Raw genomic sequence first — 16,537 nt, 5'->3', positions numbered from 1 at the left:
AAGGCTGAGCCACGAAGCTGCGTGGGAAGGAGGTTTATGGTCCCACCACCCTGAGCCACCCTGAGGTCCAAGCAGGCCCCAGCTGTGTCCCCAGCAGCAAGGATGTAGGAAACTGCTCTTAAGAGGAGATTCCAGCTCGTCTTAAACAAATGTGAGGGGAAATCTATAGACGAAAAATGTTTCTAARACTGGAATAGAGGAAAAAAATACAAATTTATTAGTTTATCTTCCATAATTGAGTCACACAATTGAATTCCCTTGTGTCATTCATTACYGGGCAATCATTTCATAATTATTTACAAACTGTCTGGGCAGATATGATTAGAAAAGCTATGCCAACTGTACAAGCTGTTCTCATTACGGGGATAAATCTTTAATAACTTCTATTTTTGCAGCAAGAGAGTTTTCCAAATGAAGTTGGAGAAAGAAAACACGTACAGACAGAGGATCTAACGAAGAAGAAATACAAAGCTTMCCACAGTAGGAAAAAGAAATATGACGGAACACATTAACACACTGAAAAACAGCTTCAGGAAAGTCGAGGGTCCTACTTTGTTCACTTGTTGATCATAATCTGATATGGGCTGGGTAGCAGCGAACAGGCGAGACAGCTCCTGTGGCTTGTTTTTGCTGGAAGAAATTACTTAGCACTGATGCTGTTTAGTGCACTAGCATTAGAAGCCTGAATAGTGGCTGTAGGAAGTTACTCAAGGAAGAATTTCCAAGTGAACTTGATTATGATAATAAACCTAAGACAATTATTAAAAATATTATCCAAAAAAAYATTTAACACATTATAATTCTTCCCTGCCAATATAAGGAATCGTTCAGTTTAAGCTTGAGTGTATGATCATCTGTTCCATATGGAACAAATTATGAAAACACAGTGCTGTTTGAAAAATACGCTATCTGAAGGGGAATTACACCATTTTTCTGTACTGACTATTTCATGAAGAGCTCACACTCATCTCTCTTTAATTATTTGGTATAACTGTTAAAAACATTTTGTTAGGAACATATTTCAACTTGTCAGAAATGACCTACCACCACCTGTGCAGATAAAAGGCTTTTATTTCCCTGTGCAGTAAAAAGGGTTTAATTTCTCTTCAAATGTGACGGGTGAATGAATCTTAAATTTTGCTCTGCATAATTCCTCCTTCTTCAACCTGGGTGGAAAGCAAGAGGCTTTTGGAATATTTTAATAACTCCTGATAAAAAAAAAATAACTTAAAGTAGGGGCCAGAATCAAAAGAAATACTGTGAATGAATGCAAAGGAAATAGGGCCTTGCAGATGTAGGTTTACCATAGAAATACTGAGCCAGCTGCTTGGTTTAGATCTGCCTTGCACCACTGGCATTAACAGAATTAAATAGAGCTGGGGAAGCAAGAGAATTYTGCTCTTCTTAAGATCAGTTAGGAGAATGGAAATGCCCCAGGTTAAAGGTTAGCGCTAGGTTAAAAAACAACGCATCTCAGAAGAACTGAGCCAGTAAGAGAAACGGGAGAATTACATAAACCAGGGATTTATGTACTTGCAGAATTTCACCACGAGCTAATCTTAACACACCACTTCTGTCACTTCTGTCACTTCAGTTCAGCTATAGGCTCTTTGGGTGTCACAGCTTTTTCGGCGTCAGCATTCAAACCAAAACACATAACAAAGAGCAAAAACACTGGCAACGCTGTGAAATGGAGCGCTCAAAACCTGGGCAGTGTTACCCTTTATTACTGCACGTGTATTAGTGAAGCCAGGGTCTGTCCCGGCGCCAGATTCCGCCCAGGTGGCASTGGGAGCCTTGTCCCCCCGCTCCCACATTCCCGGCCTGTCCTTGCCGGAGTCAGCAGTCTCCTCTGCCTCCCACGGCCTTCTGCCTAACGTGTCAGCTCCCGCGGACACTTTCCTCTCTCCTTCTCCAGTCCCTGTCACAGACTTTTTGTCCTAGTTCACTGCTTTTCCTCCTCAAATTTGCTTCAGTAAACTTCACTTGTAAAATCATCCCGGCAGCATATGGAAGATGTGTCAAGATGGCAAACACATGGTCTTYTCTTGAGACTCCTGGCCCCAAAGCTACTGTGGTCCAGATCAGCTATTGGGAAAATCCTCTTGTGCCTGTGAGTCTCTGGGAGACAAACAGTAAATAATTGCTTCGGAAAGGTCTCTATATACTGTGGTAATGCACTGGAGCTGTAAGAACCTTCAACAAGTTCAGCAGCAGCGCAGATATTAGCAATTAAAAGCTAATTCTCTCCTAAGCCTATATGAACTGCTGTTTTTTCGGAGTTGCAATGCAGCCAAGCGTAGGTCTATTTTCATTTTTTATTCTAACATAAAATGCACAGCCTCAGAATGAGGGTGATGCACCACTTCCAATTACTGTCTTAGGGGGTTTTAACAGGGACAAAACAACATATTTTCCTCTGGCCTCCTCCTTCAAAATGGCTGAATTACCTTTTTTGAACCGTTCTTAAAAACAGCAGCCTGCAGCACAAACCCAGCGAGGAAACCTGCAGTTCAAATCGCTCGCTCTCTGTTTCATCATGCTAGAAGCTACAGATGAAACAGGACTTTCCAGATTTTTAAAGAGAATGAAGCTGTTGACTAAGCGCTCCTTGCTCCCATTGAATTTCGTGGGAGTCTGGAGGCTTTCRCCCTCATGACAAGTACAACCGGTACCTTCCACAGCAAAGCATCTTGTCCCTTCACCTGAGCTACTGCAAAGGGAATGAAGGAAGGTGTTAATGTCAGCAAACCAGAATGGGAAGGTTTTACACCCACCTCTCAGGCACTCTGCACAGGTAGAGAAAAAGGAGGGTAGCAGCAGAAAACCAGGCTCAGAGAGCACTGAATAGGAATCACGTCAAAAGGCTTTCTTGCATATCAATCTTTACTGTGTTTTTCCTTTTTTACATAAAGCTAGTGAAAAACACACCAGTGTTGAGCACAGATTTGCTCACATCAAGCGTGCCATAACTGCTTATCTTGGTGAATGCCACCCACAAGAGCAACGCACTGGCATTTTCAGAGACGCTGCTTCTGGCCACAATGGATCCCAACAGTCTTGAGCTTGGCCATAACGGATCCCAACGGTCTTGGGCTCTGCCACAACGGATCTCAATGGTCTTGGGCTCAGCCACAATGGATCCAACGGTCTCGAGCTTGGCCATCACGGAACCCAACAGTCTTGGGCTCTGCCACAACGGATCTCAACGGTCTTGGGCTCAGCCACAATGGATCCAACGGTCTCGAGCTTGGCCATAATGGATCCAGCGGTCTCAGGCTCAGCCACAGCGGACCCCAATGGTCTCRTGTTCGGCCACAACAGATCCCAACAGTCTTGGGCTCGGCCACAAGGGATCCCAGTGGTTTTGGGCTCTGTGCTCGGAGGAGCTGCTACCTTGTGCAGYGCCAAGCAGGAAAGCTGCTTATCCTGCAGAGCAGCAGTCAGCCCAAGTATCATGAGGACAAGATACGCTTCGATACGCAGTTTCAATTGCAGAGAAATGCTGTTTCCAAGAGGCTCTGCTCTACTCTGCCACCTCTCTGACTCTCACATGCATCCTCCTCTTCAATGTGCATTTTGGCCTATAACGCTGCCAGTGTTGCTTGAAAGTCATACTGTTATTTACGGCGCAGCACAAACATGGTCCATCAGACACTTGATTTACCTAAGAGCTCCCGAGCACTGAAAGTCATCAGCTCATTCCTGCTCTCCTCGCTGCACCATGCTCTTTTTTTGGGCAGTTTTGGTAATAGCATGAAATACCACCACAGTTCTTTAGCTCATTAAGCTGGAAGAGAATTATTCATTTTTTGTGATCCTTCAGTTTTCTGCCAGGGTGGTGACCTGAACAGGCTCACTAAAGTTGGGAAATATTGGATTTGGTCCCAGACAGCAACCCAGGAGGTAGAGACAACCCTTTAAGGTGACAGTGCAGTGAGCGGTGATGGCAGCTCACCCTGTGGAACCATGTTCTGAATTTAAACCTCATGCTCTCTTTCTGCTCATATTTTTTTTAAAAAGAAACACTGGCACATTGATGTCTTCTCAGTTTTTAATAAAAACTTTAAATTTGCTCAGCTAATCTTTTGGCCCTAGTTTCCCCGATAATTTTTTTTTTTTACAACAACAAAGATTAATCTATTTCTCTCTCCCTGTAGTGCTGAAGACACAAAACCAACAGGAGAAAATGCATTGCAGTTAGCTTTAATTATACTGCATTACATCTATGAGGATTTTAGCTACTGTCTAGCTTTGGCTTTTGTAAAGCAGAACAGAGATTGATCTGAGGCAATTCATTACAGATGYCTTAAACAAGGAAGTTTCAGTTTCAGCAGAAAATAGATATATTTTCTACAAAGAAAAGAAGGTGGTTGTGTTTTAAATTCTTCTTGGGTTATTAGTCCAAAGTTCAAACCTAATTCTGGTAGCCTTCATTAATCAAAACTGTTCAAGAAAAAAACAAATCCTTCAGYCCACCAAAGTACTGCTTTTTAGAAGAAATCATGTTCCTTTTTATAATTTTCTCTTTTTCTTAAGTGTATGAAACTTACAGATGAAAATGAACATTCAGATTTTCCAAGGAAATTAGCTTCCAGAATTTCCCAAAAGATGACTAAATTTTCAAAACTGAGCTTAAAAAAAAATAAACCGATCTATTTAAATAGAGAAGAAATATTACAGCTCTAAAGCCTATGAAATACACTGCAGTCACTCATTCCAGATAGCGTTATCATGTAATATGTAAACATCCTGCACAGTTTATCATAAACCAAGCCTTGCCTTTCCTTGTATATAGAAATGGCCTAGACATATGCATAACAGAAAACAGTGATGGACTTTTGTGATGAAAAATTCATGTAATTCTTGTTTTAGCTAGTGTAACTTGCTTATTTAGCTTATGTAACTAACATAGTATTTCCCATTTTCCAAGTAAACCAGTTATATAACTAGGGCTAAGGTAACCATCCGAGTGTTCCAAGTGTTTGGAAAAGCATCAAATGTAAAYGCTGGAGCTGGAGCTCTTTCTTAAGCACATTTCTTTACAATACCATTGATCTGATGCATTTCTTTAAAAATTTTCTTCAGTCTCATCTAAACATGCATCTTTACACATCTTAAATGGGTATCTTAACAGAGAAAATGCTGCTGCATCAGTACAAAATCCTTAAATTCAGTTTTCTATTGCGGCAGATGAAGCACAACGCAGAGCCTGCATTGCACCTTGTCCTCTTCTTCCATCTACAATTTGCCTAACCAGAGATGAAATAGAGAAATCAAACATGCGTATATAAAATCAGCGGCTCCCATCAGAACCAAGTACAATTTTCCAAGCAAATGTTAAATATCAACTGAAAATWTTTGAATAGTCTCTTCAGTTCTGGATGGCTGTTAAGGGCTGCAGCAGGACCACTTAAACGATAACCTGAACGACAGGACTTTGAGGAGGAGGAGAGGAAAGAAATATAAGAGAGAAATTACAAATTCTGCATAGGGAAAAAGAACTGCTGTAAAATGTGGATGGGTTACACAAAAGAGGAGCAGGCTGCTATGAAAGTAAAGGAGATTTTGCCATAAGAAAAACTTGGTGGAATTTTTACGTTCTCTCTCCCCACTCTCTCTCTCATCCTGTAGCAGTTTCATTTAACATGCAGCAATGGCCAAACATCATCTGCAGATACACTTCAATCCCCAAACACCTGGACATTCTAAAATGTAATTATTTTACACTATAAGTTTGTACATTGTTTAGCAAATATTTTCAGATATAAATTATAACTTGTAATTTTCAAATGTTTTCACATTTCAAAGCCATGTAAGGAACTTTATAACTGAGAAAGTGATGATGTATAGCCAAGAAAAAGCAACTTAATGCTAAACATCTGTCTCAGTCCTKGCTTACTCTGAGCTCCAGTCTTTAACCTTTCCATGACAAAAAGAAGTAATTCAGTAGGAAAGGTGGAAAATGTAAGCAAATCATATGTAACATCATGTTCTGAGGAGAGATGTAGCCACTTCATATTCTGTGTCAAAACACATTTCTCAGTGCAAGTTTCTGCCCGAGCCATTTGATAATCTAATAAACATCAATGGCTCAATTTTATCCAAATGGTTTTAATACCATTTCAATTACTGAAAAAGTCATTACCATGACATCAAGCTCCTCTCTATCTTTCTTCTAAAAGCAGAACTTCAATATCAAAGCAGGGGACTATCACGGAAGATATGACACTACTCGTCCTTTGGAATGCCCACTAACCACAAATAGCAGCAAAACTGAAGCCAAGAACCAAAGCAAATCCTTCTAGGAGCAAGGGAGGCCATTCGCTGAAAACAGAAATCAATGAAAGGCACCGCAAGGTTGAAAACACATTTTTTGCATGTTCTCAATACATTTCCAAGCGAAAATGTACTACTGAAAAAAAGCTGGCTAGCATTTTCACTAATAGGGTGAAATCAGTGGCATAAATAAATATCCAGAATTCTGAACAGGCGGCCTGATTCGCAGGAGAACTAACTCTCCAGAAGGTCTGTGTTCTACTGGCAGGAAAGGCAGCAGATCCTCGGGGAAAGCCTCGCTCTGCCCTTGTGGAGACCCTGGCGCTTAGTGCGGGCTCCGAGGCCTGAGCAGGGGCTGGGGCTCCTGCCCCAACCATCCCGCGCCCCTCGCCCCCAGGCTCCAAAATCAGTTTCAATATATCAGAGGAAAGCACCAGCAGCTTAAAATGGGAACCTGCCTTGTTGCCAATGCAGCATTACAGCTGTGAGAGATCGGAACGTGTACTTCACTAGGAGAATAATGATTTTAGGAAGTATGAAGGAAGTTACATTAAGAAAAATACATGTCTGTTTTTTCCGCAGGTATCTCTCATGATGGTTTTATTACTTTTATTACTTTTATTATTTCTGTTGACTGGGAATCATCCCTGAATTCACTACAAACACTGCAACATTTAACTAAATGTTCAGAAACTCGGGCAAATTCTACACTGGCTTTTTATTCTACTATGACAAGACAGGAAACCAAGGGGTTTTATATTCAGGCCAGCATGCCTGTATTTTGGCTCCTCTCTGCCAAAACTTTATGAATTATTAGTACTGATGTGTAATGCAGGACCCAAGTGCTAAGCTTTCGAATTTGTTAAGACATGAATTTTGAATAGCAGTAAGTGGGACAGTTTGGATAAAATAAGAACCGCCTCCACATGACGCCTTGCATTGCTTAGGATCAGCCCCTTCCCAGGCATGTTTGGACAGTGATTTCTTGCATTGCTATTTACAGCTATAAAAGGCCATTGAATATTTTCTGGGTTGATGCAGCACACTTTCCAGCTGTCAAGATGTGATAGGATAATGAGAAATTATTTTTAAACTATAGCACAAGCRCATTTTAATTTTTATTGAAATTGAAAAAAGGAAAAAAGTGCTCTGAGGAAAGTGTAATGCTTTTCGTAATACTTTTYAAAATGGTACTTGCCACAATTTAATAGTTTTCTGTTTTAATTTAAAATGAAACATCACCTTTATGCCCAAAGTAAAAAAATACTGAGATTTCCCAGGGAAAAATACATCTTCTGCTTAATGTGTTATAAATATGGAGTTAATTGGAAAATCAGTTATAATCATAATAAAAATTTCCCCATAAGAGAAAAAATATCTAAAATCATATTCTACTAACACCCGGATTAATCTCATCTGCAACTGTATAAACTACAACTAATGCATGAAAATACTTCAGTCATAGCTCATGGTTTGTCCATCACATGAGGAAAAAATTACCCTGGAGCCTGCCCATCACCTCTGTTACCCTTGTAGCTCCTGCCAAATCCCAGAGGAGAAAGCAACACGACTGAAGGACTGCGTTTTTAATGGCACATATACAAATGCATGTAAAAGATGTGGACTGCAACTTAGTAATGGCTTTAAATCAATAAAAATGAGTATTAGATTTTTTGTTGGCATTAAAGCACTGTGAAATTACTCACGTTCAATTACTTGTGAGAAAATATTCTGTCTCTTCCGACTGTTAAGGGAAAATATTTCCGCTTCCACAYTTCAACAAATCCCGACCTATCCTCCCATTCTAGTACAGCTGAGCCTGGTACCTTTGGCCATCCTTTTAGCACACGCTGCAATATTTAGTAAGACATCATCATTTTATCAAAAACATTCAGATATTGATACAGGTATTTACTGTTTGTGTGGGCTCACTAGTGTTACCCTGCCATGGTTTCCTGGCTTGCTGCAGCCTGTAGCTGCTTGATGCTGCCAGCAGCATGGAAGGGGTGACACAGGGTGGAAATGTGCAGCCAGGAATGAGAGAAACTGGCCTGCTTCTCTGAGGGATGCTCTCGCCTATGCTGTATTTAAATGCCTGTAAATTTAAAATGTTAAGTACTGGTCCCTCTAAATACCACCGGAGACAGCTTCACTTCCCRTCATCTTCTCAAGAACATACACGTGTCTAAGCAGGAGAAGGTTTGACAAAAACATAATAAAGAAGCAATTCTTTATTACTAAGCTCCATTCTAATTCTGCTGTCACTTATGTATCATTGAGATTTTATTTTGTTTTTATGAAAGCCTTATCCTAACCAATATTAATATTTTAGAGTACTGAGGTACTTCTAATTTGGTGTTGTAGGAAGCACTTTAAATCGTAATTTCTCATGGCTCAAGCATATCGAAGGAGAAAAGTGTACCATTTCTTATCTACTAATTGYTGAAATTAATCACTTTACAGATAAGGCAGAGGCTTATATTTATAGGAAAAACCTGTCAAAAAAAAATAACTAGAATTGTGAATTTCCAGTCAACCTCTTTATATCTTGCATTTTCATTACATAAAATGTCAGAAGGCTCTTTGACTAATGGATTTTTTTTTTTTTTGACAAATGGAGAACATCCTCTTACCTACAATATAAGAAAAATATTTAAAAATTTAGTGAGTCTCTAAAGCCTAGCTTTTAACAAAAACTCAYGGCAGACTACTTAGAGTTTTGAGTAACCAATTTTTCTTCTAAAGGCCATTCAGAATTTAGTATTTTCATGTCTAAAACATGTCCATACTGGAGCAGTGCAGACTCCAAAGCCCTGGCTCCAGGCGAGCGCGGCCCCAGCCTCAGGTGCTGCCTTCTGGTGCGGCTCTCGTTGCCTAGATAGACTTTCAGGAACGCTCTAGGCCGAACCAACAAGATCTAGGAAATAGTGACCTCATTCTGATGGATTTAGCCCCGTTACCCTTGAAGTCGGGGCTGCTGACGATGTACGAAAGTGGCACAGGTAGAAGACTGCAGCCAGGTGCCTTGTMTCCTAGGATTTAGAAGTGAGAAGGCCGTGACGCCATCTCCTTGCTCGGCAGCTCTGTTCCTGCAGCAGCACTCACACGGGAAAATGCGCATTTTTCTCCTCCCATACCAYGAGCTACGATCAATTTTTAACTTGCAGCACTAGCAAATCGTTTCCAAATAGACTTTATTTTACATTAAAAACCAAACAGGACTGCCTTGATGTTAATTTTGCAATAAGAAATTAGGTCTGACAACCTGTCCCTTAAGTGAGGACCTCTGTAACTTCCATAATAAAAAAGTGCAGTTATTCATATTTTTGAGTGCAGCATGACCAAGAAAGGTTATATAGCTGAGTTTTCAATACATTTAGTGCCAAAGAACAGCACTAGGAACCCTCGCCCTGCATGCCCACATCCCAGCCCGGCCTGTGCTCTGGAGCCTTCCAACAGCAGCCCAGGGACTCTGAGGCACCTATGATCACAGCAGTCTGTTTATCTCCACGTGCTCTACTTAAATTTCTGTCATAAAAACAGGCTTCCCCTAGCTACCATGTCTTAATAAAGCACAGTAGAAGCCAGCAGTGACCTGAAGTTCAGGTAAGACACAGCGGCACGGTTGTCCTCTGCAGCTGCCGCGTGCGCAGGCCCGCAGGCCGCTCTGCACCTCTTCCTCCATGCTCCCCGCCGCCAAGCAATGCACCACGTCCCACTTCGTGTCCAGAGCAACCTTCAGAGCTAATCATCCTTGGAAGGTGCTGTTTTTCCACACAGAGGTTGTGTCCGGCCTGAMCGCTGCGGCTTTGGGGATTTGGGAAATGGCAGGGTGCCCACATGCCCCCTCCGAGCCCATTTTGGGACAGCCCCAGGGAACACTGCATTTTCTGGGCATGACTGCAGCAAGGATTCTTCAGATGGGGCGAGAATGTGACAATACTGCCACTAGGAGCAGAGAGGAAAGGTGCTCTGTGGCTAACAACACCAGGGAAATCTGGACCCGCACAGGCCAAGTGGCTACACACCAGCTGACAAACAAGGGGGCCACTCAAACTGGCCATACATGCCTTATGTCAGAACTGACAAACATCTAGCTACAAACACAGATTTAAAAAATGCTTTGATATTTCCCCATAATAGAGTAGACTTAAAGTGGACAAGCAATGCGGACAGCTTGGACTAACGTGCATATCACCAAGAGCACAAATTCATCTGAAATTCTGTGGATAGTGCAATTCAGTGCTCATTTTATTGCAATTAACATTAGGGTAATGCTTATCTTACAAATCATGTTTCTCACAGCCTTGAAATGGAACCAGGTAAASTGGAAGAGTTTTGAGAAAAAAGGGTGGTGAACTTAATAATACAGAACATTTAATAATTAATCATTATGACYTTTTTTCCATGTCCTGATTGTGAATCCTTTTTACTGCCTCCTAAAAGCAATAATTTCATAAAACCACTGGCATTTCAAGAATTGTTTTTGCTTAATATTTTAATCAATTTTGTTCTTTTAGAAGCATATCCAGTACTGTGGTACAAAAYACATGGTTAGCTTTTTTTCTTCTCTGTACAACACATTTCCAAGCAAAAGCACAGAGAAAGGGAACACTACCCTGCCACTGAGGCCCCGCACAGCAGCCTGTCTGCTACCCCACGCCCAGTGACAACCCTGAAAAGGAGATGCAGGGTTTGCAGTTTCGGAAATCTGGCATTCACAAGAAGAGAAGGGGAAGGTCCCTTAGACAACACTGAAAAAAAAAAATGTGGAGAGTTTCAGATAATTTCGAATAGCTCAGTTAGAATTGTTCATCCTAAGGCAGAGATCACCTGGTCAATCAGCACACAGCTCTTATCACTGTTGATGGCTTTAACATATATGAATAACCAGGCAGAATTTCACCTGCAAAACGTCTAATTCTGGCCCTGCCAACGTTTTGAGCAGATGATTTTGTAACCTTAATTGTGTCGCTGAGGGCTGTTTCTCTGTGCTGCTTCCAGCCSGCTGAAGGAATGAGCTGCCCTGTCCCCCCCACCAAAGTGGCTCCTCACCCTTGTCCTGCCCTCCCCACCTCGGCAGCCTCCCCCTCCACGGCCAGACCTCCCTCCTTCCTCAGCAAGTCCCACTTCCCTTTGCCAAGTTTTCCAAGGCCAGCTCCACTTTCCTGTACTTCTCTCTAAACATCCTTTTCTCAACCACCCACAGCTTTTCCCAGCCTTCTCCTTATGTTTCCAATCTGCTGTTTCTCAGCCACGCTCAGTACACTGTAACCTACAGCTAAGTAAATTGCAGGTCTCACCTTCCCAGTTATGTCTATTAGCTCTGTCTCCTCCACTTTTTTTTTCTGTTCTTCCCAAATTATGAGTCACGAGTTCAGTCTGCTTGACTTACAAGGGTTTTTTTCCCCTCTTCTGGTTCTCTCCAGCCTCAGTAACCATCCCAGCCCACGGGTKTCCAGCCCCCGGCCCATTTTATTTTGTAGTTCCCAAACTTCCTTTTCTTGTCAGTCCAGCCTCCTGCAGCCTCTGCATTCGCACTCCAATATAAATATTCTCAGCCTAGATGACGACCTGAAATTCCTGATCCAGATAAAGTTTTATTACAAAACCTATGCAGCTCTTACCCTTCTACAGGTGAGCCTACAACACCAGTATCTCCATACACCTTCATCATTCCTGTGTTTCCTACAGCTATCTACACGRTGCCTCGGTGATGTCCTGGTGTCCAACAGCTTTATCTGAACCCAGTTCTAGTTCCCAGTTTCCCTCATGCCCAACCTAGAAGAGCCAGGATCACTCCAAGTTGCTCTGGTCACTACGAGGAACCATCAGAAAAATGATTTTGCCTGATCTCCTCCCTGAAGACGGTCAAGATAGATATACATTCAAATACTAAGGAAAATATATCTTCAGACAGCTACTGAAATAACATCAGACCCAAATATTTAAAGTCACAGGTGGTAGTAACAGATGACCTTCCCATAAGCTGGCCCCTGTTTTTGTTATCCTTGCTGAACGAAAATGCTCTCTTCAATSCTACGCATGTACGTTTTAAAAGGCAGTAACAACTTTTTCCTATAGAAAGATAAGTTTGAAGAGGTAAACTTGCAGCTCTTTTAAGAATTTATAGCTGTATTTTTGGATAATTCACATTTTTTACAGAAGATCAACGTARAAGTCTTGGAAAATCTCAGGTGTCATTTAGTGCTCAGCTGCTCCTACAACTCTGGCATCTCACAGATGAGCACTCACTAAAACTTCTTTGTAGATTCTGTGAACAGATCAGTGAACTCATGTAAAAAGTGAGGGAGAACAAATTATTCCCACCTTTTGCAGAACARATTATTACTGCATTCAAAATCTCACTCTAACATTGCCACCCTTTGAGGCTCTGAGTCTGAATGTTTTATATTTAGCATTACCTCTCAGACCAAACAAACTTCATAGGTGGCCTGAATGGACAACTGAGAACTCCTCAGGTCTGGGGAGACCTTGCAAAGCAGAAAGCCAGTAAGCTTTGGTAAGAGACATTGATGACAGCTAAGGGGAGGATGGAGGAATTCCCAGCTTCCCAATGCTGGCAGCTGGGAAGGCTGGATCCAGGTCAGGGGGACCCCTTCATGGGAGCAGATCTTCTCTTTTCTCTCTCCCATCCAGGCCTCCAGCTCCACTCAAACACCACTGACCCGGAGCTTCTGCATTTGAAGAGTGGAAGAAAAGGCTGCAGCAGCCAGGCCTTTTCCCCCACTCAGGCAGTTTTTCTCTTTCTCCTTTCTTTCATAGTTAAAATACAAAATTATCTGTGAAAACTGTCATTTATACCAATTATGGCCACAAAGATTCTAACATTTTTGTATATTCTCATTTGGACATTGCCTACTATGAACACAGAGATATAATAATCTGTTCTAATCTGTTTCCTATTGCAGATTTCCCTGGATACACACTGTGTTACTAACCTCCCAGATATCAGTTGGATCAGTTTTCTGCTAGGCTGCTACTAAGAGAAAAATCGTGAATCCCCAGAAGTTGAAAGGAAATTTGCTCTTGGTCAGGAAGACTGAACATGTCAGGATTTCATCACAGGATTTAAGTGTATATATAAATCTACTTCGACTCTGGGCTAAGTTTCRTTCTATTCTGCACTGTCCTGCTCCTTACTACTCAGACTCAAGTTCATAGGCTATTGGCATATGAAAAAACAAAGTAGTTTCACTAACTATCTCTGCTGAATTACTTGCTTCAGAAATAATGCTGATAATGGCAATAATAACAAATTGTAGCAAACCTTCCATCCCAAACCACAATAGCAGATATACACTAATATTTTATAAAACATWTTTCCTTTTCCTACCTGTTCATACCTTGAACACTGCTAATAAAGAGCACAAACATTCATGAGCATGAAGAAAAGAGGTCCTGGCACAATAATAATAACAGAAAACAAGTTACAGATATTGCATTTTAGACCAATGAGACACATGAAGGTAAATGACTTAATATTATTAACTTAATTCAACATATTAGCAGTCAAAATTGATGGTCCCCAGTATTTTCATGGTCCAGTCATATGTAAGAACAGTTACCTCTGGATGGGTTGGGAATTACTCCAGTTAATCACAAATCTTCTTCTGACGGTGGAATAACTGCAGTATCATGAGTCCTAGTAAGTGCTAAAACCAAAATGCACCACAGCCCCATGGCAAGAAAAACTCCCCAGATAGAAACCACCTCAGTTACTACAAATGTGTTTAAAATTTGAGTGCACTAACTGTACTYACACAGGTTGCTCGCTAGTTCAGATGCTGTTTAACCGCCAGCTGCCACCACGAAGCGGCATAAACTCTGAACCATGTTGCTCTACAGAATTCAACAGGAATTCAGTCTGGTGCACACGCTTGATCCAGACCAAATCTGTACTGATGGGTGACCAAAGGGCATGTAAATCCAGTATTAACAATGGTCATGAAAGCATGAATTTGTGTGACAGTCCTGCTCTAGATACTCGGCAATTTCATTATTTTTCAACAAACATGGTCTTCCCTTTAACATACCCAAATACTTCCTAACAGTTAGATTCTTCTCCATGTAACTCTTTGTGCAATTTGTCATTAAATGTGAATTTCAATAAATGAAATAAAATTAAAAAAAAAAGAAAATCCCATCACAACAAGCTTCAGAAACATTTGAAGAACTGTTGATAGGCAACTGCAATGCATTCTACTACGTAAAACAGATATACAAGGGAATGGAAACATAACCATGTTTATATAATGAAATAATAAAAAAAAATAAGAAATCTTACCTTTTTCACTAACACTTTCACTTTCAATCTCTACATCATCACAACTCGTATATTCTGGAGTAGAGGCCAGTTCTTCTTCTGAGCTACTTAATGAAACCTGGCGCATTTTACCTCCCTTTTTGGTTTTATGGGGTTTTGGTGGCGGAGGTCTCACAGATTCAGACTGGTCTGAGCTAAGCGAATCATTCCGTAACATGGTTTCCATCTTCTCACGTTTTGTTTTCCGTACAGCAGAATTAGGATCCAAATGGTGCTGCTTCCTTAGCGAATCCGAGCGCCTCATGTCTGGTCTTTCCAGAGGAATGGGACTCCTCCTAGGGGTAGGAGGGCTGTGATTTGTGGTCCTCTGGCGATTGGGACTTGGTCCCTGAGCCTCTCGAGTTCTTTCCATAGAGTACGAGCGCTGATTTTCCATGGCAGCTCTGCGCTCAGACACAGATCTTTGCCTTGACGGCCGTTCCATCCTCAGCATAGATATCCGGGAATCTTCCATCTCAGTATTTGCCAAGGAGACATCGCTGTGCCTCCGCTCATGACGTGCTCGCGACACCTCGGCATGGATGCGCATTTGTTCCTCATACGGCTGCGGCTTAACGGGATAACGAGCCAAGTTGGGATCGCTCCGGTACCGCGCCTGGTATTCCTCCTCCCTCCGCTGCCTCTCATACTCTTCCCTGTTCTGGACATCCTCCTCCTCTACCGGATACTCCTTGGAACGCCTGCGACTCCTTCGGTTGGAATCTCTATAATCACCCAGTTCAGGCTCTTCATACAACTGGGGCCCTCGCTGAGAGCGCCTGTCTGAATAATCTGATGGTGACCTGGGCATCGCACTGTCCGATGCAGCATACTGCGAGTAGTCGTCTCGTTCCTCCCGCTGCTCGTATCTTCTGTTCTGGTCTCTTGATATCGATGGGCTTCTTTTCCTGCACAACCAGAATAAGGAAGAAGAAAGAGAGCTCTGTCAGTATTTTCTGTTGCACAGATAAACACTTGGTGCTAGTCCATACAATGATCAACTGCTGGAAAAAAAATCAATTCATTGCACTTCCTTCTGAATGCACTTGCACGTTTTCTGCACTAACTTAACGGGAGCAAGTCATGCTGCAAACCTATTATTAGAGTACAATTTAAGTCAAAACTTTACAGGAAAAAATGTTAATATGATAATAATGCATATTCTAATATACAGACTATTAGTGCTTGTGTTATTCTGTAGCCATAACYGTTCACAAGTAACTCGCTTTTGTAATGCCTGGTAATGATTTTAAGATGATGCACTTTGACCATATACTTTTATTTCACTTGTATAATCCCTACAGAAATTAAGGACAGATTCAATTATTTAGTCTGATCTTATAAGAGCCATTATTGCCTAAAAGCATATGTAGGATTGAGTTCTCACAAAACCCTAATGCCTGCCAAGGGCAGAAAGCAGGACACACAAAGGGCCAGTGGCAGCATTTCTTTGAATCACACAGTTTACTTAAACGCAGGAAGCAAAGCATTTTTGTGTTGTATAAGAAAGAAAACGCCTCAAGGTCCCACCAGTCTGAGTCAACCAAAACCTCCTTTTCATCCCTGCTTTTGATGATAGGACCAATCCAAGCACATGCACAAGACATCCCTGCCAGATGCCAGAACGGATTTTCCCTCCACCACATTAAGCACTGCCCAGCGCTTTGCAGTGCATCAGATCCAGCCATGGCCAATCTCTTACTCCTCAGAAGAATGTGAAAAACAGAACTGTTCATCAACAGATCCTCTTTCATGATACTGAAAAGTGACTGACTGAAGCATTCAGTTTTATTATAGACACAATTTAAAATAGGAAGTATCTGGAACACATTATGACTGTTATATATCCAATTGTTTTGAAACAGCATTGTTTGCTACTTGGTTAGATCAGTGTAATTAAATAGATGCTAGAGATTCATAGCAGAAAAAAAG

At 41.6% G+C, this 16,537-nt stretch overlaps 1 protein-coding gene across 12 annotated transcripts in view; it reads right to left on the bottom strand.

The window, feature by feature from the left end:
- Positions 1-16,537, bottom strand: part of RIMS2 (regulating synaptic membrane exocytosis 2) — a 340,555-nt gene that overhangs the window by 223,425 nt on the left and 100,593 nt on the right. For all 12 annotated transcript variants that reach the window (XM_026051612.1, XM_026051613.1, XM_026051614.1 and 9 more), the window contains one exon: positions 14,588-15,513. In XM_026051612.1, the coding sequence (XP_025907397.1) occupies positions 14,588-15,513 (926 nt within the window). The remainder of the gene's footprint in view (positions 1-14,587; positions 15,514-16,537) is intronic.

Source organism: Nothoprocta perdicaria, unplaced genomic scaffold, assembly GCF_003342845.1.
Source record: "Nothoprocta perdicaria isolate Ctin4 unplaced genomic scaffold, notPer1 scaffold_77, whole genome shotgun sequence".
Lineage (NCBI taxonomy): Eukaryota > Metazoa > Chordata > Aves > Tinamiformes > Tinamidae > Nothoprocta > Nothoprocta perdicaria.
This window is presented reverse-complemented; position numbering and strand designations above follow the sequence as displayed.